The sequence below is a fragment of the Parasteatoda tepidariorum genome, chromosome 7 (assembly GCF_982258835.1).
Source record: "Parasteatoda tepidariorum strain Cologne lab strain chromosome 7, Ptep-v5.0, whole genome shotgun sequence".
Taxonomy (NCBI): domain Eukaryota; kingdom Metazoa; phylum Arthropoda; class Arachnida; order Araneae; family Theridiidae; genus Parasteatoda; species Parasteatoda tepidariorum.
The window spans coordinates 31609168-31632754 of record NC_141761.1 but is presented as its reverse complement, the minus strand read 5'-3'; the positions used below and the strand labels follow the sequence as shown (position 1 = coordinate 31632754).

The 23587-nt window shown below is 30.3% G+C and overlaps 1 protein-coding gene across 4 annotated transcripts in view; it reads right to left on the bottom strand.

Annotated features, from left to right (window-relative positions):
• Positions 1-23587, bottom strand: part of LOC107441786 (tyrosine-protein phosphatase 69D) — a 542487-nt gene that overhangs the window by 74252 nt on the left and 444648 nt on the right. For all 4 annotated transcript variants that reach the window (XM_071183653.2, XM_071183654.2, XM_043039328.3 and 1 more), the window contains 3 exons: positions 19391-19491; positions 10363-10475; positions 9185-9275 (listed from right to left, as the gene is read on the bottom strand). In XM_071183653.2, coding sequence (XP_071039754.1) covers positions 9185-9275; positions 10363-10475; positions 19391-19491 — 305 coding nt within the window. The remainder of the gene's footprint in view (positions 1-9184; positions 9276-10362; positions 10476-19390; positions 19492-23587) is intronic.

The window sequence follows — 23587 nt, the reverse complement described above, 5'->3', positions numbered from 1 at the left end:
GTTAGAGAATGTTCGAGAATACTTACTGATAAAGAACACTTACTTGAATGGGAATAAATATTTTAATATTTAATCTGATTGTGTTTTTGCTACAAATTTTTGTTCATTGCTTATCAAATTTTGTTTTTTTTTCTATCAAATATTGTGTTTTTGTTATCAAATTGTATTTTTGCTCCGAAAAATCTCTTTAGACACATGTTATTTTTTTTTACCTAGGTAATAAAAGAATAAATTCATTTTGTATAAGGAAATAATTTTTAATTAAAAAGTTATTGTAGCATTGAATTTGATTTAAAAGTGAGTTGAGGATATAATATTTCATAATGTGAATAAATTTATGTAAACTAAACTTTATTAAAATAAATTTATAAAAACTAAAATGTTTTTTGTTTTGCTTCTAGAAGTTCAACCCTTATTTTTTGAATAAATTATACATATTAAGACGATTAAAATTCATTTTTACCCAAATTAATTTTTGAATTATTAATTTTCTTGTTGTCAGAAATTTCTTACATTTCAGAATTTTCTTAAATTTTAAATACATTTTCTAAGAACGTTGATTTTGAGAAAATTTCTTTTAGCTAATACACATTTACAAAAAAAGTTAACGACAGAATTCTTTGAAATTTTGATTGTAGATTTTGTTTAATCTTAGCAATGTTTCGAAATAAAGGCTAAGGTCTAGGTGTGGATTTGTAATTTTTATCCAACTTTAAATAAGAATATGTCATTTTTTTAAAAATATTTTTTAAGATTTTAAAACTGATCACATTACTGATCTAAAAAAATGTTTTGAAATTTATATTAGTTTTTTGAGCTCAAATTTGCGCTTATTTTGAAAAAACAATTTATAAATTTTTAAACTTCACTTTAAATTTATAATTTTATTATCTTTATTGTCAGACTATGGATTTCAATGAACAAGGTTCGAGTAAGAGTCAGAGATCACGAGTTCGAAAAACCTCTGAAAGAGGGAGTTCGAACATTTAAAAATAATTCAAAGACAGAATTTGCATAGTATTAATTTTGAGTGTGTAAGTACCCTCATTATGCAACTGTTATATTGTATATATATGACAAATCAAGATTGGTTTTGGAGTTTTTTTGTTTCGTTTGATTTTCATGACTGTATGTTAATGAATTTGTTACCTCATGTTATGGAGAGGTTTGTTTTCCTTTATGATGTTTCAGTTAAGTTATGATTTTTCTTGCTTAATAAAATTTATGATTAGTTAAAAGATGACTTTTTCATTATGCTTGCTGGGCATTTTCCACAACGCACTAAACTCTGCCAGCAAGGTTATGGGCCATGCCTGCCTAGATTAGTTAAGCTTTTGTCGTCTTTAGAAGCAAGTTTATTATAACGCTACTGGGGCCGTTTAGATAGATTGGAGATGGCCGAAAATGACAGCAGCTCCATATTGGGATTTACAAAGCTAAACAGTTTCAATTACAGTAGTTGGAAAATAAATATGAAAGTATTACTCATCGATAAAGGCTCTTGGGAATTTGTTGGTGGTACAGAGAAGCCATTACCAACTGATGCAACAGACAGAGACTTACACTCTTATGAAATGCGAAAAGCTAGAAGTTACTCTACTATATTCCAAGGAATTGATGAGCAGTTTCAACCGCTGATAGCCGACACAGAGGACGGGAAGACAGCGTGGACTATTTTGAAGGAAAACTTTGAACCTACCTCCCGAGCACGGTTAGCCGGACTTATTGATGAATTCTTTGAATTGAAGTTTGATCCAGAGAAGGAGACTATTGGCATTTTCTGCAAGTTAGTAAATGAAAAAAGGAAACAGATTCATGACGCAGGTTTTGTAATGCCTGAAAAGCTCACATGTTTCCAATTAATTAGAAGATTGCCAGCAGATTATGACAACTTAGTTCAAATGCTTTATCGATTAGAAGATAAAGATTTTTCGATTTCTAATGTTGAAAAGGAGCTCCTAATCGAATCTGGAAGGATACAACAAAAGCAGAAAGACAGAGGAGAGGACATAGTCGCCGATGCTTATACTACTTCATCTACTAGAAAGCAAGCCTATCGGAAGTTGAATGGAAATAAAAGCAGTGGTCGCGTCCTGGGCAATGATACAACAACAACAATTATGTGTTCCTACTGCAATAAGAAAGGACATAGTGCGGAAAGATGTTTCCTGAAGAAGAAAACCACGAAACGGAATTCTAAAACTCAAGATTCCAAGGAAACTTTTTACAGTGATTTGACTACGATAAGAGATGCTGAAATTCGCCAAAGGAAAGACAAGCAGTTTGTTGAATTCCTGATTGACACTGCCAGCACAGCTCACTTCTGTACACAAAGAGACTACTTTAGTAACTTCAAGACTTTGAATCCTAGTCAAGTACTTGTTGGAGATAAAAATAGTAAGTCTGATATTTTTGGTATTGGTGATATACATTTTAATGTTAAAGATAGAGATAAATTTGTTCCCATAAAATTAGAAAATGTATATTTTGCACCCAATATGCGTAGAAATTTAATAAGCGGTTCGAATATGGATTTAGCAGGGATTACTGTAAAATGGGGCAACAACAAAATGACTGTATTTGGTAAAAACCATAATTATTTATTTACTGTACCTAGAATTGATAAGTTGTATATACTTAAAGGCTATGTTGAAAAAGTGGTAGTAACTAAAGAATTAGCATTCAGTACAGGTCTAGATAAAGAATTGGTTCATAGACGATTTTGCCACTTAAATATTGGAATGTTAAATCATATGAGTCAAAACAATGTTGTGAATGGTTTAGATAATTTGTGTGGTAAATTTGATTCTTGTAATACTTGTAAAATAACTAAATCGACAACAACTAGTTTTAAAGTAAATCATGGTATAATGACTAAAAGTGTATTAGAGAAAGTACATATGGATGTTTGGGGTAAAAGTTCAGTAAATTCAGTTGGCGGAGCTGAATATTTCGTATCTGTAATAGATGATTTCTCTCGTTATGTTGAAATTTTTACTATAAAACATAAACATGAAGTTTTTAATTGCTGTAAACTGTATTTAGCAAAATATGAAAGACAATTAAATGTTAAACTTAAATCTGTAAGGTGTGATAACGGCATGGAATTTTGTAATGTAAAATTTCAAGATTTTCTTAGTGAATTAGGTATACGTATGGAGAGAACTTCAGTATACACTCCAGAACAAAATGGGGTAGCCGAATCTTATAACAGAGTAGCTGGAGAGGGAATACGCTCAATGTTAGCCGATAGTGGTTTAAAAGGTAGATTTTGGGCAGAAGCACTGCATTGTTTTGTTCACGTAAAGAATCGTAGTGAACACAAACTACTGGAAGGTAAAACACCGTTTGAAATTTTCTATGGTTATAAACCGTCAGTTAAACATTTCAAAGTATTTGGATCTTTAGCGTATGCTCATATCCCTAAAGTTCAGAGAAACAAACTACAACCAAATGCAAAAGTAGGAATTGTAACTGGATATGCAGTCAGTACTAAAGGTTATAGAATTTACTTGCCTAAAGATAGGAAAACTATAGAAACTATACACGTAAAAATTGATGAAGGTAAAAACGGAGTTGAAACACTATTTGGTAAACCTAGTAATGAAAACTTTTTATTTATAAATCTGAATTCAGACATCAATTTTGAGGATAATAATGAAAATGAGATTGATAAGGTTCATGCTAAATCTCCTGATTTAAAATTAAAACCTTTAAAAATAACAGAATGGACTAGAGTTGAGAGACCGCGTAATAAAAGTAGCAGAATAGATGTTTACTATTACCCTCCAAGCGATAAAACCAGATTGAGATCAAACAACCAAGCTAAAGAATATTGCGATAAAAACCAAATTGAGTATGATCATTCTAAATTTAATTTTAAAGCTTTAAGCAAAACTCAAAATTTAACTTCTTCCCATAGTGACACTGATAGCGAAAGTGAAGATTCGCCATCTAATTCTTTTGTAGATAAACAGATAAGTGATATATTTGAAGGTGAGGTATATAATGCAGAAATACCGAAAAACTTTTCCGATGCACAAAAACTACCAGAAAGAAATCAGTGGAATAAGGCAATGGAAAAAGAGTTAAATATTATGAACGAAAGAAAGGTATGGGAAATAGTTGATAAACCTCCCAATGCTAAAGTAATAGGAAATAGGTGGGTTTATGCAGTCAAAAGAGATGAAAACAATGATGTTAAACAATACAAAGCTAGACTTGTAGCACAAGGTTTTAGACAACAGCATGGTGTTGACTTTCTTGATGTATTTTCACCAGTTGTGAATTTTTCTGTTATTAGATTACTATTTATTATTTTTGTATCAATGTTATGTTGGAAATATGCACAGCTAGACGTGAAAGCTGCATATTTGTATGGAAATCTTAGTGAGGTAATTTATATGAAGCAACCTCCAGGTTTTGAAATTAAAGGTGAAACGAATAAAGTATGTTTACTGAAAAAGTCGATATATGGACTTAAACAATCAGGTAGAGAATGGAATGCAGAGTTAGATACTATATTAAAATCGATTGGTTTCGAAAAATTCAAATGTTGTAATTGTGTGTATAAAATGAAAAATATTATTTTATTAGTATACGTTGATGACATGGTGTTATTTTGTAAGACTAAAACTATTTTAGATGAAACTATTGAATTGATTAAGAGTAAACTTGATATTCAAAATTTAGGGAAAGTCAAATATTTGTTAGGTGTTAACTTTGAGAACAAAAACGGTAATTTGTATTTACATCAAAAAACTTATATTGAAAAATTATGTAAACGATTTAATGAATTACCTAAAACTCATGTTACGTTACCAATTAAAGTAGGTTTTAAATTGCCAAATAAAGTAAATGAAATTGTTGAAAATAAAATAATGAAGAAATTTCCTTATCGTACATTGATAGGGTGCTTATCTTTTATAGCAAATCGTAGCAGACCAGATATTTCATATGCTGTGAACGTTATGTCACAATTTTCGAATTGCTATAATTACCAACATTGGACTGTAGTTGTAGATTTAATGAATTATGTAATAAATACTAAGGAACATAAACTTTGTTTATCAAATCTTAATAATTCTTCTTTGATAGCTTATTCAGATGCAAATTGGGGTTGTCATTTAACAAACAGATTTTCTACATCAGGTTATTTGATATGCTTAGCAGGTATTCCTTTTAGTTGGAAATGTAGCAAACAAAAATGTATTGCATTAAGTAGCATGGAATCAGAATTTATAGCTTTAACAGATACGGTTAAAGAACTTTTATAGTTTACAAACATATGTAATGAGTTAAACATAATATCAAAAATTGAAAAACCTGTTTTGTATTGTGACAATCAATCTGCAATTTATTATTGTAAAAATAATGTTGAAAATTTAAAGACGAAGCATATTGATATAAGATTTCATTTCGTGAGAAATTTGCTTAATGAGGGAAAATTCGAAATTAAGTATATTAAAAGTAAAAGTAATTTGGCTGATTTTTTGACTAAGGCTTTAACTAAGACTGAATTAAATAAAATTAAAGGAATTTATTTTGAAATGTTCGATGGGGCCGCATGTCAGACTATGGATTTCAATGAACAAGGTTCGAGTAAGAGTCAGAGATCACGAGTTCGAAAAACCTCTGAAAGAGGGAGTTCGAACATTTAAAAATAATTCAAAGACAGAATTTGCATAGTATTAATTTTGAGTGTGTAAGTACCCTCATTATGCAACTGTTATATTGTATATATATGACAAATCAAGATTGGTTTTGGAGTTTTTTTGTTTCGTTTGATTTTCATGACTGTATGTTAATGAATTTGTTACCTCATGTTATGGAGAGGTTTGTTTTCCTTTATGATGTTTCAGTTAAGTTATGATTTTTCTTGCTTAATAAAATTTATGATTAGTTAAAAGATGACTTTTTCATTATGCTTGCTGGGCATTTTCCACAACGCACTAAACTCTGCCAGCATTTATAACCAAACGTAAAGTTAAAACTTGAATTGAGGCTTTAAGAAGATTGTGTCAAAACCAGTTGGATTCCTAGTGATCTAGTATTTTATTTAAAAAAAAATATTTCATAAATTTTTAAACTTTATTTTAAATTTATAATTTTAGAGCCTTTATAACCAAACATAAAGTTGACATTTGAATTCATCCTTTTAAAAAAAAAAAATTGTGTCAAAACCAGTCGGTTACTTTAGTGATCTGGTAGAGATGATTCAGTAATGCTTTAGTCAGTAAAGAATGCATCGATTGGATTAATGAATCCAACCGACTCACTAACATGACTTCTCGGGCGAAATTCTGTACATTTAGGTAATGAAAAGCTTTCATTTATGACAAACCCTTCAATGCTTCGTTTTACTATCCCTAATTTTCTTTATTGTATATATATATATTATTATTTACTAACGTGCTATCCAATCTGCTTGATAGGTTTCAAGAGTCTAGAAAATTTCCCAAAATCAAAGTTCGAAAATTACAGATATTTTCTTTAACCTCTTCCTTCTCGCTCCCGTGAAAATGACGTGGTGAGGTTTCGCCCTCTATTTCTCGCTCCCGTGAAATTGCCGGGTTGGAGTGTTCAGTAGTAACGCGGCAATAAGAATAAAACTAATTAATTTCTTTTACCCGAAAAACATTCTATTTCTCATTTTGCACTCCAGTAGCAGAACCAGGATATTTTTAAGGTAATTGTAGATAGTTAGTTTATTTCAAACTAGATATCAGCACTAATCAAATACGTGTATTTGTGATATGTGATATAGAAAATAGGCACTTTCATGACCGTTTTCTTGAAAATTAACCGATCGTTAAGGGGTTAAACATTATATTCCATGTTATATATACATCGAAATAAAGATTTTAATATATTCCCGCTCCCCGAATAGTTAGGAAAAAGCTCCTCTTGTTTATGTCCTCGATACCAACCTTAATCTAGTTTACTCGATAGATTAGAAGTGTCTTGTAAATTTGTCGAACCACCCAACCTTACAACGACAACAAATCAAAGCCTAAAAATGAAAGACATATTCTTCGGCTTTCCAAAATAAAGAAGAACGTAGAAAAGGGGAAAGAAAAGATAAAAGAACAAAAAAGTAAAAGACTTCACTCCTTAAGAAAATTAAGTGTCGATGTCTTCAGAGGCTAATTACGTACTCTTTGCAAAGTATTCACCCTCTTTTTTTTTTGAGGGGGAGGGGGATTCTTTGTTATGTTTGCTCTTTGTCTATTGGGTGTGTGTGTTTTTTTTCTTCCTTCTCCTTTTTTCGTGGGTTGATGCTGGCTAGAGCGGATCACTGCAAGAGCATGAACACTTCGTTGGACAACGTTAGACGTCAAAACACATTGGTTTGTCGGGACTATCCATCAACTCTGAAGAGTAGGGAAAACGATCGGGATTAAAAACAAGAGAGTTTTTCTTTTTTTCCTCTTTTTTTCTTTCCTGCTGGAGGTTTTGTTGCAGTGACACTTGATGTATGTTCGTAAATTTCTTGCTTTTCGCCCAACGGCTCTCTTTTCATGTCAAAATGAAGCGAAGATAGAAGTTTCGAGTGAATAGGATTAGATGGCAAATAGTAAGCTCATTAAAAAAGGATAAGGGCTTTTGAATGTCGTGTCATGAAATTCATAACGTCAATTATGTTAGTGTAATGCTGATCTAATCAATTTTACAGGTACGGTCAGGTCTTAATAATACTATCTGAGTGACGGAAATAGATATTTTATGCTACATTTATCAGACTTCGTGAAAAATAAATTTAAAAGAATATGTATTAATATTTTTAAAACTTTAAAAATACAGAGTGACTTTTTTTTAAGTTGTGAAATATTAAAAATCCTGTACCAAAAGTGCCCCCGATCCAAAAGAACTTAAATTTCAACACTGTGCATCCAAGGCAAATAAATTTTTTTTGGTGTGGTACAAAAAAAGAAGGTTCAAATTGCATCAATAGCACTTTAAATTTATAGATCAGCACACTACATCACACTACTACTCACTACATCAGCTTTATTACACATACAAAAAAACATGCAAAATGATGTAGTTGGGAAACATCTTTGCACAAATGTAATGAAATGAAAATACGTGTCCTAATTTCACTACAAATACAGGTGGGATTTTATTTTTTCCACCTCTTCTAAAAAATTTCCCTTGCTTTGGAGTAAGAGCACTGTTGAAATCTCAGTTATTTTGGATCAGCGTTTCTTTGGTTACAGGGTTTTAATTGCAAAACTTTTTAAAGAAAATCACCCTGTTTATGAATTATATTTAAGAATTGTATGCCATTTTCTACTTTTTTATGCATTGTTTTCCAAGAGCATGGAATAATAAGTAAAATTTTAATCATGTGAAATAATGAACTAGATTGCTAACATCAAAAGTAATAACGAGAAAAACAAAGCTTCAGGTTTATAAAACTATAATCAGACCAACCGTTATCTATGCATCAGAGACGTGGACTTCAACCCAGAAACAAGAAAAAATGCTGATTACCTGGGAAAGAAATATTCTTAGAACTATTTTTGGACCTGTCAAAGAGGGTGATCTGTGGAGAAGGCGATACAATTTTGAAATTGCAAGACTATTTAAAGAAAAAGATATAATAAATTATTTAAAAGCAAAGAGAATTCAATGGGTAAGACACCTTGAGAGAATAGAGGAAAACAGAGGCACTAAGAAGATATTCAAGGGGCAGTGCCAGGGCCAAAGGAAAAGAGGAAGGCCGGTCAAAAGATGGTTTGATGACGAGGTGGAGAAAGACCTTAAGACTCTAAAAGTCCGAAATTGGAAGCAAAGAGCTAGAAACAGACGACTTTGAAGGAAAATTGCTAGTGAGGCCATGGTCCAACATGGACTGTAATGTCAGGAAGTTAGTTTGAAATAATGAACTAATAAAGGGAAATTGCCCTAGGAGTAGGGACTAGATACAGAAAAAAAATGTTCAGGACTAAAAAGCAACGTAAATATCTTTGGTTCTTTGTAATAAAATATTTTACTTAAAAATGAAAAAGAATATGTTGTTTGCATAATATCCTGTTACTAGCTAAGAGTATCAGTGAAAAAAAAAAGAATAAACGAGTAGTCTGGGAAAGAAAATTGATACACCAATTGATACCCAATTGTTTCAATCAATAATAAGAAAAAAAAACGCAAAATTAGTTGTAATGAATAATATTCTTACATGCTTTAATTTCGTGATATCTATTCTTGCAAGCATTCTCACAACTATCAGAGGCTGTAGTTGTTCTATCTCTAAAAATATCCGGTAGAGCCTAAAAAATTAAAATAATTGTAAGCATTTAGAATAAGAATGGAGAAAGATTATAAAGTAAAGGGTAAGTTTAAAAGTCGCTTGCCTCAAAGTTTAACGGCTCGAAAAAGTACCAGTAAGTAAATTAACAGAAGTAAAGTATCAAATGCATTAGTTAACATTTCGAATTTTATTTTTAATAGCTAATTTTAGGGTCTACAACAAATTCTTGGAATGTTGTTCTGTGTTAAACCCAATCGTATTCATTTTGCCAGATTTTAGAAAAGAAAGAACTTAAGGTATAGTTCATAAATGATTCAAAAATGCGTTTCTGATTTTCAAATTTGAAATGCCATTTATTCCACACTCAACAGCAATATTTTTTGAGCTTTTGGTCGGTGAGAGCAAAAATTCTGTTTCAATTTCTCTCAGTTTTTTGCCATTCGAAACGGAGAGCCAACTAGCTGTTTTCTTGCCAGCTACTGATCCAGTTATACTGAAGCGGGGAGTTAATCGCGTAACCGCTAAGATACAGGGTACTTCAGAATATTTCTTTGCGAAACTCTTTAACATAAATGTGGAACAAAATAATACTCCAACATTCTCCTGGTAAAACAACATGCCATCGCTTTGAACTACAAGCAATTAACTACACCGATTTCAATAAATTCCATAATTTGCATTTTAATCTTCCTGGAGGAAATCAGAATTCAATACCTTTTTTGATGAATTATGGAACTTTAAACTATGGTGTGAGCGATTTTAAAACCATCCTGTATTTTAAGACCATTCCTTGAAGGGACAATAAGAATAACGAGAAACTGTTCTATAAGCATGGATATTTTTTTCAATGAAAATAAATTATATTGAGTTTGTATTGAGCACTTTAAAAAAGTGGTCAAAACTTATTTTTCTTAAAGGGCTAGAGAGCACTAAGAAGTGCTCGAGTAGTTAGCTACAATGCTCGAGTAAAATACTGGAGTTGCTCGTTTCTTGAGACTATTACTCGGTTCTTGAGACTATTACATCATGACCATTAGATAAGCAAGATAATAAAATGAAAAGAGCTTTAAAAAAAGTGAAAATTGGTGATTGATGAGTTAACTAACCTCAAACTCGGTCCGGAAAAGAAGATCTGTATCTAAATGCTTTTCTGCATAAGCAGCAGGAAGCTCTTCAGCAGCGATTGGTCCGAAATATGGAAGCTTGGACAAATGACTACCTATATTTTAAAGAAAAATATAGCAGTGGTTGAAGAAAGTGGTTCTGAAAAGTTCTTACAAAATGAAATGCATGAATACATAAAAAAGTGTAACGAAAATTAAATTATGGGCGAAATGTAAGGTATTTAAATAAATTTTATTATTAATATTAATAAAAGCAATATGCATCTATTAAAAAGGAAAAAAATGAATAAAAAACTATTAAAAATATTAGTTAACTATTAAATCGTTATAAAAGTATTAGTTAACTAAAAATATTATAAACTATTGAAAATATAAATACATAAACATTGCAGTCGTTTTCATGAAAAGGGCTAATTATACGATACACATTTGTAGCAACTGAATTTCCATAATTTAAGTTTGGCAATAGTAAGCACTTGTGCAAATAATGTAATATTTTGTGGAAAGATGGCGCCACTGGTTTTCTACAAAATATTAAGCCACATCATAATGGCCGAAATAAGTACAACTGATGTACTTAGTATGACAATGAATTAATTAACGCATGGAGTTCTTCGTATAAATATATATCTCTACCTCAATAAATAGAAATTAGACAAATGAAAGAAAAATATTTTTGTGTGACAGGAACTATAATATGCATTTTTTTTTTACAATATATTGTTATTCAGCTAAACCATGCCGTGGTTGCTATTGTTCAACGATTAATACATCGAAATCCCAATATAAGAATATCCACACATTTTCTTTTTTTAAAAAAAAAAGTTTAATAGTAACTTTTACAGTATTTCACGAAAGAAACTAATTGATTCGATTACCTCAAATTTTAAAATTGGTAACGTAGCTCAAATGACGCTACTGACTGAAAAAAAAGAAGATATAAAACAATGTTTTTAAAATGCTCATTGTTTACTGCAACCACACCACGTGACGCAATCTAGGGGTTAAAATTAGCAGACACCCATGCAAATATTTTAAGTAAAATAGTCTAACGTGCTCAAAAAGTATTAATTTATAATTTTTCATTCACCAGCGCCATCTTTTAACGAACTTAGTGAATATTTTTGAATCTTAGTTAAAAAAAATAACTTTCTACTTCAACAAACTGCAACCGTTCATATCTATCAATAATGGTTGCTCAGATCACCAATAATTTTTGGGATAGAATACCATGAGAATAAATGAAAATGAGAAAAACAGGAATCTGATAAAAATATGATGTATATATGAATATCAATATATTCACATTTATGGAGGGTCTACAGTACTATTGTGGTAATTGCAGGTATATAGTCATTATTTCTATGTACAAAATTTATTTCGAAAACTTATGAGCCCCGATTAGTTTTTAAAAAATAAAAAAATAACTATAAATCATTGCATGTTTTTATTTTCATTCATCTAATTTTTCTTATCATACCATTTGTTCAAAATTTTTTCTCCTAAACTAAACATGAAGCGGCAGTAAAAATGTTCTTATTTCGAAATCAATGATTAAATTAAATGATTCCCAACGAAATGGAGGATAACGACATAGTGGAACAGTTTAATCACATTTGTTTTACAGCACGGGATAGACAGGGAGACCCAGTGATTTTCCTCCATTTAATGAGAACCCATTGAACTAACAGTCGTTTGAGGCAAAGGACTCCCGGGCAAAGAAAAGAAATGGCGGAGGCAAACTGCGATTAATCCCACGAAACCCTTTCCAACTAATCCTTTATTTTTTTTTCCACCCTCCTCTTAACTTTCAGAGCTGCTCCTCCCACTTAAATCGCTTAGCTCCTTTAATTCTTTTCTATAATGAAATACTTGAAGAAGAATGGATGGACTAAAGCTTCTAAGTTAAGAGACTTCAATTATGGCGATAAAAATGAAGTTCTTACAAATGAACGTGCTAAGTGTTTTAATACAATCTCATCCTCCTTTGGCATTTCTTTTAATCGAATATGAAAGAAACTGACTTGGGATGGTGATGCAAGTAAGTATGTGCTCTTAATTACTGCTCGATTGTTACGATGCATGAGAACCGAACGGCTTTATAAATAATTATTTGCAGCTGTTCTTGTGCGTACGTAAAGTTTGAGATCTTGATTGTTCAAATGCACTCTTAATGAAACATTTGTTAAAGGTAACTATGCATAATTTTTGCATATTAATTAATGCTGATTAGTTGTAAGATGTTTCTGTTTTATTTTAGGGACTGAGATAAAACAAAGACATCGCCATCGAAGTAGTCGGTGCATATTTTTAAAAATTGTTATCAATTGCTCTTATTGTAAAGTTGATCTGGAAAGTGCTTGTTTATTAATTGGAGATCAGATAAGTCTGATTTAATATTCAGGATGGATTGGTAATAAAGTGAAATGTTAGTTTATTATGCAGAAAGGACGATAGTCAACTGATCAACTTTGATGCACAATGGCAGTTAAAAAAAAATTCCGTTTTATGGTACAGGGCACAAAGAAGCGAAACACGCATTGAATAATTTTTGATCTAATGATCAGATTTTCAAGTTCCAGTACTCATTCTTAATGGTTTGAGGGAGTATAACAATATGCTTAAATATGCTAATTAGTTAGTGCAGAATATATTTTAAGTTAAATTTAAACACGTAAACGTACTTTATCTGAATAGACATACCTTTTTTTCAACGGATTAAGATTTCTGACTCCAAAAATGTAGGAAATGGCTGCAATCTTGGAAATATGATTAGTTTGATCAAGAGACTAGTCTAAAGTTTGGACCCCTAAATTTTAATTTTTGGGAATTTAGCCATTTTTTAAGCTAACTCGAGAATTTTTTAAGCCTATCGGAATTTGCTCATGACAAATTTTGCTCATGCGTCAATTAAAAGTACTAGGCTGCTCCATTTTAATAACAGATAAATGATTACCGGCCGCGAAGCTATCCGAAAATTACTACGAAAGCAGTTTGGAGGTTGGAAAGCTATAGTGAGCAGGATCAGCTCATAATATCAGTTCATAATATTATTGTCTTTTTCTAAAAAATTCACATTAATTACTTGAACCAGTTGTTGTGAATTCTTTCCATTAAAGTTTGATAATTATTAATTATGTTAGGACAAAGTGATAGTTTTTCACACGATATTTATGCTTGCTATTGGTTACTATTAATAATTTCCGATTATTGTTAATAATAGCAGGATAATCGCACTTACCCCTTGTTCCAAACAATCTATAAGTGTGCATTATTATAATCCTTATCCAAAAGAGGAAAGTATTGGAATGGAAATTCTTTCCTCATAGGAAAACTTCAGTGTAGAGAATAATGATCAAATGCGAGTATATATCTAACAATGGTTCTTCACTTTAAAAAGTTCATGAAAGTAGAAAATACTTGCAGTGGTAATTTTAATAAGAACAAACATTTGTGTAAGCTATAACGGGCAAGTGTGTACCAGACAATATGTCTTAACTTTGAAAATGTATTAGAGCAGGAAGTATCAAGTAGGTGTATACTATGTAATTTATTATATTTTCCACAGTTTTAATACTTATTAACAATAACTCGTCAATTTGATAAATTCTCATAAAAATGAATTATTTTAACTGTCACATTTTAATAATTTAGAAGACCCCATATTAGGTAATCATTTAGAAGTGATCGATTAATTACATTGATCCATAACTTAGGTATGAAAGTAACAATGGATTAAGAGGATTTATTCTATTTCATGTACAGCATAGGGAAATAATTGAATAAATCTCTGGGGATCTTAACGTAAAAGTTCATTTACTACTAAAGTAAAAAAAAAGAACAAAGAAAAAAAAAACCCATGCTATAATTATAATTTTTTTTCTTTCTTTTTCATTTAACAGCTGCTAACAAATGTTACAGGTTATGTTAAACTTAATAATCATATTCTGTGAACTATATATTTTCTTAGATAGATAGTATTATTTTAAGGGAAACCACTGGTCTTTATATTACCATTTCCATCTTTTTTTTTTAAAACAGCAGTGTTGTATAAACCTGCCAAACTAAGTTCTAGAACATTTCAGATCTTTAAACTTTATGTCAATAATATGGAGATTAATGAATAAAATTGTGCGTGGAAAAAGTATGGAAGCAAAAAAATCAGCATCAAAAGCTGCAAGAATATCATCGTTCATATAACAAAAAGTTCAGCTTCAACACTAGTTTAAGTGCTAGAATACCAAAATCCCTATAAAAAAGTTTAGCTTTAACATGGGTATATATGCAAAAATACCAAATTTTATTTCAATTGAAAATAGTACGCTAGTTATAGGCGCGAAAATCTTTTATTTTAAGAAAGGGTTTGTTTATACTCAAGAACGGGGCTGATAATGTTTGGAATGAAAACTAACCAATAAAGTTGCACGGTAAAAGCGTCCTAAAAATTTGAGATTGAAAAATTTTAAAGCTGTTCATGAAAACAGCAGAGGATTTACGAGCTAAATCTTATTTTGTTTATAGCATTAAAAGAAACTATTCGTTTTGCAATAAAATATCCAGTGATCTTAACGTAACGATCCAATTACGGCGAAAGAAAAAAAGATCCACAAATCATAATTACAGACTTTGCTTTCCATCTGATTTAACAACTAACAGACGTGGCAGATTTTTATTTTCTATCAAGCAAATCACTTTTGATTTTTCTTTGGACCGTTAATCGAATTCTCTTTCATCAAATTCGAAAAACTAAAAAAAAAAAAAGTCAGGTACTTTCCTACATTTTTATCAAACTAGTTCGTTTTTGTTTACTCTTCATATCAAGTACCATTCTCCTAGTCCACTTAAAGTCGTTAAAGGGGACACATGAGATTTCTAAAGTTTTCAAACTCACCTTTTTTTCTTCTGTTTCTATAATTACGTTAGCTCACACTCTAAATGGAGGTGATTTTTACGAAACAGCCGGTAAGATTATTTCAGTAGCGAGAATCCGGTATAAATAAGAATAAACGCCGTGTGTTTATATCCGGCTCATTAATATAATTAATAGTACCATCCACCAACGAAGCGTTAAAATAAAAACAACATTTTTACGGCTAATTACCATCGATTTTAACGTACTTGGCGATTGGCATTCGAAAGAATTTGAAGATGCCTCGTACATCTTTTATTATCTATTTTTTCCCCCATTTCTTTTTTTGTGTTCTGCCTTCACCTTCATGATTGTTTTCCGAGTGTTATCGCTGGTTGATGATGATTGCCATCTTAATTGCTTAAGAAAAAGAAGATTTCGCTACTAAAGCGCCATCTGGAAGACACCGAATGAAAAATGATCCAGTTTACTTCTAAAAATGATTGTTTCATATCTAAAAATAAATCTTTTGGCCATCTTCCAGTTTTTTAAGCCTAAAGCATGTTATATTATCTATCTTTTAGATTTTTCCCAATGGTGTTTGTATTTTACGAACCAGTAATAAAAATGATTTTAATGCAGCTCTAAAACACCTACACTTAAATATTTCATTTCTCCAAAGTTAAATGAATCATATATATATATATATATATATATATATATATATATATATATATATATATATATATATATATATATATATATATATATATATATATATATAAGCCAAAAAATCTTAGTACCGAATGCAAACTCATAATATAATTTAAAATAATCACAAAATAATTCAGTCATAATTGAATAATCCTAAATAAAATTTATTCATAATAAAAATAATCATAAAAAAAATTCAATCAGTATAAAATGACCAAGAAAATAATTCAATCACAATAAAGTAATCATGAAAATAATTCAATCACAATAAAGTAATCATAAAAATAATTCATTTATATTAAAACAATCATAAAAATGATTCAATCATAATAGAAGAATCATAAAAACAAATTATCATAGTGAAATGATTAAAAAAAATCCAATCATTATCCAATTTGAAAAAAAAATTCAATCATAATAAAAGAATCATAAAAACAATTAATCATAGTGAAGTAATTTTTAAAAAAAATCCAAAAATTATCCAATTTAAAAAAAAAAATCAATCATAATAAAAATAATTCAATCATAATAAAAATAATTTGCAAAATAATTCAGTCATAATAGAATAATTAGAAAAATAATTAAATCATAATAAAAATAATCAGAAAATTATTTCCTAAAAACCTGAGTAAATTATAATTTCTGACTGCCCTTCAACCAGGACATATTACTCAAACAAATTAAGAACAGAAACATCGATTTTATTAAGAATGAACTAAATCACATCACTCAACCGCAGTCAAGCATCTAGCCTCATTTTTCAGTGCTCTCTTTTTTAACGGCTACGCAATTTTGACCCCGGTCAGATGACGAGGACTGCACCTCCGTTGGTACCTCTTTCTTTACAGTTCCCCACCACATCCAATGGGAAAACTTCCCAATGCGGTATGCATGCCGGTTGTTTATTCATCTTCCACAATCAAACTCATAACCCCCGACACTCAAAAACCTCTTAATATATATTTGCAGAATATTTGTAAAAGTGAAGTAAAAAAAGTATATGCAATCGAAGTCACTGAAAATATATATATTGAAATAAGGAAAAAAAAAGAGCACTATCGAAACCAGATGAATTGCTATTAACCCTTTCCTTCTCGCTCCATCAAAATGACGGGGTGAAGTTTCGTCTTCTATTTCTAGTACCCGTGATATCTTCGGGCTGGAGAGTTCAAAAGTAAAGTGCTAAAAATAATAAAACAATCTTTTTCTTATGCCCGGAATAAGTTTTATTTCTCAATCTTAAAAACTGAAGTGTTTTTTAAGAAAACATTGCAACAAATTATTTTTGAAAAAAAAGAAAAAAAACATGTTTCCTTTTAACTCATTATTCGACGTTTAAATTATTATTTTAAATTAACTTAGCTTTCCTTATATTTAATTTTTTAGTGATAAAAAAATATTTGAAAAGTAAAAATTTAACCAGTCACAATTACCAAGTTTTGTATTTATTTTAAAAAAAAGAAAGGGAAAAAATAACAGGATAACAATTTTTTATAAAAAAAATAAGGAACAGTATTTTTTTTTGGAACAGTATACATATACTACATTACTTTTGAAACGGCAAACAGTGAACTAAAAGAATAATTTGCCCCATTTTAGAGTAATAAAAGCAAAAAATGATTGAAATATACTATTCTTATCACTTTGTTTTGAACAGAAAGTTTTAACATTTTGCAGAATAATTTCATTAATGCTGAACAATTTATATTAGTTTCAAATAAATATCTGAAAATTTTTTTTAGTACTATTGCATTAAAAAAAATAACGAGTATATAATTAAAATTTATAATCGAGTTAAAGATTGCCTTAAATATTTTTAAAGTAGATTTTCAGTGATCTCTAAATTAAAATGTAATTAATATGCCGTTTAACACTTTAATACAAAAGCAATTTTACTTTTTGTTTAACAAGAATGGCGACTGATGCGTTGTTTGGTTGTATAAGTTTCAAAGTTGCGTTAAAATAAAAGTTGAGAGGTTTAGGTACTTTTCGTGAGGATTATATACTTATACATAGAGGTGATAATAGTTAGTTGCACTAGGGGGCCGCCCCCAGCTCGCTACGCTCGCCAACCCCCAGAACTGCTTCGCAGTTCCATTGCACATTGCTTCGCAATCTTATAAAAACATTGTAACAAATTTAAATTTTAAAATAAAAATGCCAGATATTGAAATCAATTACTTAATGAAATTTATACACTTCTCTGCCCCCTTCACAATTTGATTATCTTTTCTTCATGTAGCTGAGAAATTTGGAGCTGTAGCAGAGAATATATCTCAATAAGAAATGCTTTCCCGTTTAGAATTCCGCCATTCATTTCTCTGACGTCTGCCAGAGATATTTCGACGCCTGATAGCAGGCATTTCATTTAGGTAGCAGGCACTAAATAAGTAAAAATAGAACTAAATAACTAAGATATCGTTTTAAATCTCAAATCAAAATAATTGTAGAAAGTTTGTTTTGATTTGAATATTCGCACGTTTGTTTTGGTTTGAATATTCGCACGATGCCATTGCCATTCTATTGTAACGAAACAAAAAATTTATCGTGAAACTAAAAATTTATCAAAGGAACTAAAGATATTGAATTCTTTTTTAAAGAAATTCAGTTCCGTTTTTTTTTTATCCACTCTTATTTTTGTTTATCAATCTATTAATTCAGAAATGCTTTAAATCAAACGATGCTTATGGAAACAATGCTTATGCGGACCACCCGAAAAATGATTTGCTGAATTCTCATTGGTTGAAACTAAGTTATTAATTTTATTAATTAATTAAAGGAAATTTTCATAATTTAAGACCTTATTGCACATCTACATAACAATACCTTTAAAACGACACCTTATTTGTGTAATTCTGTTGCGCAGTTTGGGAGTTTTTAGCGAGACAAAATATTGCTAGCCTATTAATATATAGATTTAGAAAATATTTTGTTGTTGTTAATTTAACTCCCATTTAATTCTTTGTTTAAAATTACTACTGAGCTGTATATTTTAAATCCTCTCAATACATTTTTGCCGTATATCTTTTAGAGAAATTGCCATAATTCCAAATAATATGCATTTGAAATAATTCTTGTAAGTTTTAATTAATAAGTTCGGAAGACCTAATCCTAGAACAATTCTGTACTTACTCTTCGTGCTGTTTGCCTATGCATAAAAGCGCAATTGATGCTTAGATATTATTGAAAAGGAGTTATTAATCTGGGTTTTATTGAAATTCTCGTCGGCAAGGACCTTTAAAAGGAATGCGTGTCGTTCCATTTAAATGAAAATCACCATCAGAGCGACAGGAACCGTGGATTTGGCATTGCGGAAGTTACCTTCTCGGAGATAATTATATGCCTAGATGAGTGTTATTTGGCGAACTTGGAGCGAATTCGATCAAACTTAGAACAGGGCCACTTGGGCTCTGTAAGGGTTGTTGGCTTGTAAAATAAATTGATTACCTCTTGGCAGATGGGTGCTGCGGTGAACAGTCCTTCTCAGAAGAGCTGTCAGTCCCAGGTGTTCACCTTCCTCACCGTCATACGGGCAACTGTTACGACGCCTGCAATAAATGGGGAAGTTAGGATTTGAGTTTTCTTGGCAAGACAAAAGACTTTAAATATACTTTGCGTCGAATATTGAAGAGTATTTTCTGAAAAATCTTTGGTCTCTCTTATCCTTTATGTAAAGAGTTAGAATTAGCTTCCATTAAAATACGGTTGATTTCCATTTAAATATGAAAATGGTTGATACAACATCGACATTCGAACAGTGGAAATATTGAAGGTAGTTTAAATTTGGAATTAATTACGTTACATTACAGTTTGCTTGTTTTAATTGTAGTTTTGAACAATCGATGAACAATAGCACACTTCAAACGCTTCTTTTAGAGCAGTGTTTCTTAACCTTTTTGATATAATGAATTGATTTTGATTTAAGAAGTCACGGATCACCCCCCTGTGAAAAAAAATAATTGCAAAAAGCATCAATTATTAGAAAACATTTAATTTACAAAATTTTTAAAAGTGAAGGTTGCTGCTGCTTTTCCTTAATTAATAAATGTAACTGGGGGATGGTTTTCGACAAAGCAACGTGTATATCATGTTCAACATTCAATCGATTTCGATGTTATATTTTTATTGTCACAAGTGTGGAAAATTCTGCTTCGCAAAGATACACTGTAGCAAACGGAATTATAGCTGCCACTGTTCGATTTACAAGCTATGGGTAGGCTTCCAAACGTTTTAAAAAATAGGAGTAGTCAGCGGACCCCCAAAATATAACTCATGGACCCCTTAGGGGTTCATGAATCACAGGTTAAGGAACCCTGTTTTAGAGGGTGTAAAACTATTAAATTTTCGTATAGGTGAGGTATCTCGTATATTGTTGTATCCATTTTGCGCTATAAGTGTTGCATTCTCGTTCTTTCACCAGATCATGAAGCCAAAACTGTGATAGGTTTTTGAACAAATTCTTTCAAAAATGTGATTTAATGTCAGTTACACAATGTCATCCCCCTATTTCAAGTACAGAGCTCAAAAAGTAAACGGACTATCCTAAATAACCTTTGATCTAATGATCGGATTATATTTCCACTTTTTGGGACTCAATCTCAATGATTCTACAGGTTTCCCCAAACATGTTTATTAATTAGTGCAAACGATATCTTAAGGTACGAAATGAGACACAAAAACGAATTTTCTCTGAAAAAAAAAATGTTTTTCTCGACGAATTCGGATTTCTAACCCCCAAAATAATGGAGGTAGCCGCAATGTGGCATCTGGAATATGGAAAGGGTCCGAGGGTTAGTAAGGAGAGCTGTCCAAAATTTAGACCCCATAAACTTATTTTTATTTTTCTCGCATTTCGCCATATATCGAGAACTTTTTAAGCGAATTAAAAAACTTTTTGCACGCAATTCTGAAATTTATTCCATTCGAAAGGAACTTTTAGTAAATATTTATTATTTTTCATTATTTTATTTAATAATGATCGAAATTTTTTTGAATAGTATACAATTTTACAAAAGTTCACAATTTTAAAGAATGTAATTTGACAAAACTAATTACAAAATTTGAGTGAAATCGGTCCAATCAATCCTGAGAAATCAAATTTTAACTAGTCGTCGAATTTCAGGATCCGATCATTAGACCAAAAGTTATTTAGAGTGGTTCGTTTATTTTTTTAAGTACTTCCCTTTGATAAAAAAATTCAATTAATTAAAAAATGCGTGAAACAAAATGACCTGTTTATAAACAAAGTATCTTGACTGCACTATTACTATTAAGTAATAAAAATTAGGTAATAGGAAAAAATTTCAGCGGCCTCGCATAAAACCTATCTGACGTAGGCCTGGCTTTATATTAACAGTCTATGATTTTTCATTATTGATGATATTTCATTTATGATTTTTCATTATTATTCAGAGTTAGATCTAACTCTCAATAATAGTGTCTGTTGTAGACTAAATAAGGAAAAGTGTGGAATAGATAAAGTTGCATCAAAAAACCATTTTTTGAATAAACATGAATTCATTTTGCTCTATAGAGGAGCATTAAATCAGTTGGAAGCATCGAATTTAGAAACACATAAATGGGTATGTAATTCAAATAATAAATTCAGGAGTTAACTTTGATCAGTCTTAGAATATCTTAGATCAGTTTTAGAAATAAATAACCGTGTCTTGTAATTTAGATAAAATAGGGTTAAAAAATGTTAAATTAAATGGGATTTAAAAGCAGATGTTCTCGAAACAATTCTTAATTACTGAATTCTTCGGAAAAAATTGCATGTACACTTTTTCAGTATAATTTCTTTATTAAATATTTAGTAATTCTTTATTTCAATTCTATTTAATGTCGCAACATTTTTTTTCTTTTCTCCAAACTTTGAACATGTGCCTAGGTCATTATGGACCCTTTACCATAAAGCCCAAAGCATGGCTACTGGTCCGGCTCCACACCAGCCTAGGAATGAGCCCAGTCAGCAAATGTCGCAACATTGCTAGTCCTAATTATAATCAATTGTAAAAAGAAAATAAACTGGCAATGCCACATTCGCCATTTATTAAAAATGTTATGATGCATGCCATTTAAAATTAAAAATTCTTACTTGACTAAGATACCCTCTTCATTATAGAATAATCCACTTTTTCAACTATAGTTTATCGAAACCAATTATATTTCTCTAAATGCAGTAGACTGTTTATTTTTTGATAAAATTATAAATTTTGGGGTTGGTTAGGTTGTATACAGGGTATTCCGTAAAGACCACCTTTAATGTGTATTATTAGAATTTCCCTAAAAAATTAAAATTAAGAAGTACGCACAGTAGGACGAAAATGGATATTTAATGATATCAAAATCTTACAAACAGTAGAGGAAGGGACTGTAAAGCTCACCAAAACTTGTTTAATTGTAAAAAGAACCATAAAGAGTTGAAAAACGATTATTGCAAATACACCCAGGTTTAGCCTCAAGATGATTTAAATTTTGAAATCGGGTATACTTTCTATGAGTAAACATGCCTTTAATATTTTTGCTCCCTGACTAATCTTTAAATATGTAGTAGCAATCTGGAGTAAATAATAAAATTATAATAAAATACCATCTTCCTAACAATGTTTACTTTAGGAAAGTGGAAGAAAGTCCTAATACTTTTTATAACGCTGCCTATTTCGTGAATTTCCTGAAATTGAAAAAAAAAAATTCTTTACCGATTTACAAAATTAATTTACAAATGAATTCAAAAATAATTTCCTAGAAAGCATAATCTCAATTAATAATTTATATTTTAGAATTCATTTTTATTATGATAATTTTTCTTTTAAATTTAAAAAAAAACGATGTTTCTTTAAACATTTTTAAAGGTGCCTGGACATGCTTTAAAACATTTAAAAAATGCATTTATTTATTTTTTATTTTACAGCACTGTATGCAAAAAGTACACAAGTACAAAAGTACACTGTATGCAAAAGTTCTACAGTGAGAAAAAAAGTGTGGGCAAAACTACCAGAATATGTTAAAATGTACCGTATTTCTGGCTCAGTGGGAAAATATATCACGTACTTATTAAATAGACTAGGGGATGCCAAACTTTTTTGATCATCGACCTCTACACAATTTTTCGAAATATCCATCAACCCCCATAAAAGTAATTTTCTGTTAATTAAAATAAAACTCCATTGGATACTGTGTTTGTACATTTATTTTATGATTTTGAACATTTAATAAAGTAATAGTACATAGTGTAACAATAGTTTTATGAAAAATATATTAATGTTGAAATATAAATACCCTAATATTTATGAAATAATAAGTAATTATAAGCAAGTATAAATAATAAGTAAAGTAACTACGGATTCATTGCTTCTTAATCAATGACATGGTCGTACCTGGTGTTTTTTTTTAAGGTTCGTTATATTGGGTTCAAAATTGGTCAATTTTAATCTTAAATCCCCTCGAAACTCCACATTTAATTTATTTCTGTTCTTAGTTAAGATTGAATTTACGTGACTGAAACCGGCTTCAACCATATAGGAACTTGGAAATGGTATCATAAATGGCTGAGCTATTTCGTAAAGTTTTACATATTTTTGCATTATATTTATATTTGTCCACAATTTGCTTATTGTTAAATTTTTAAAATGCGTCTTTGCT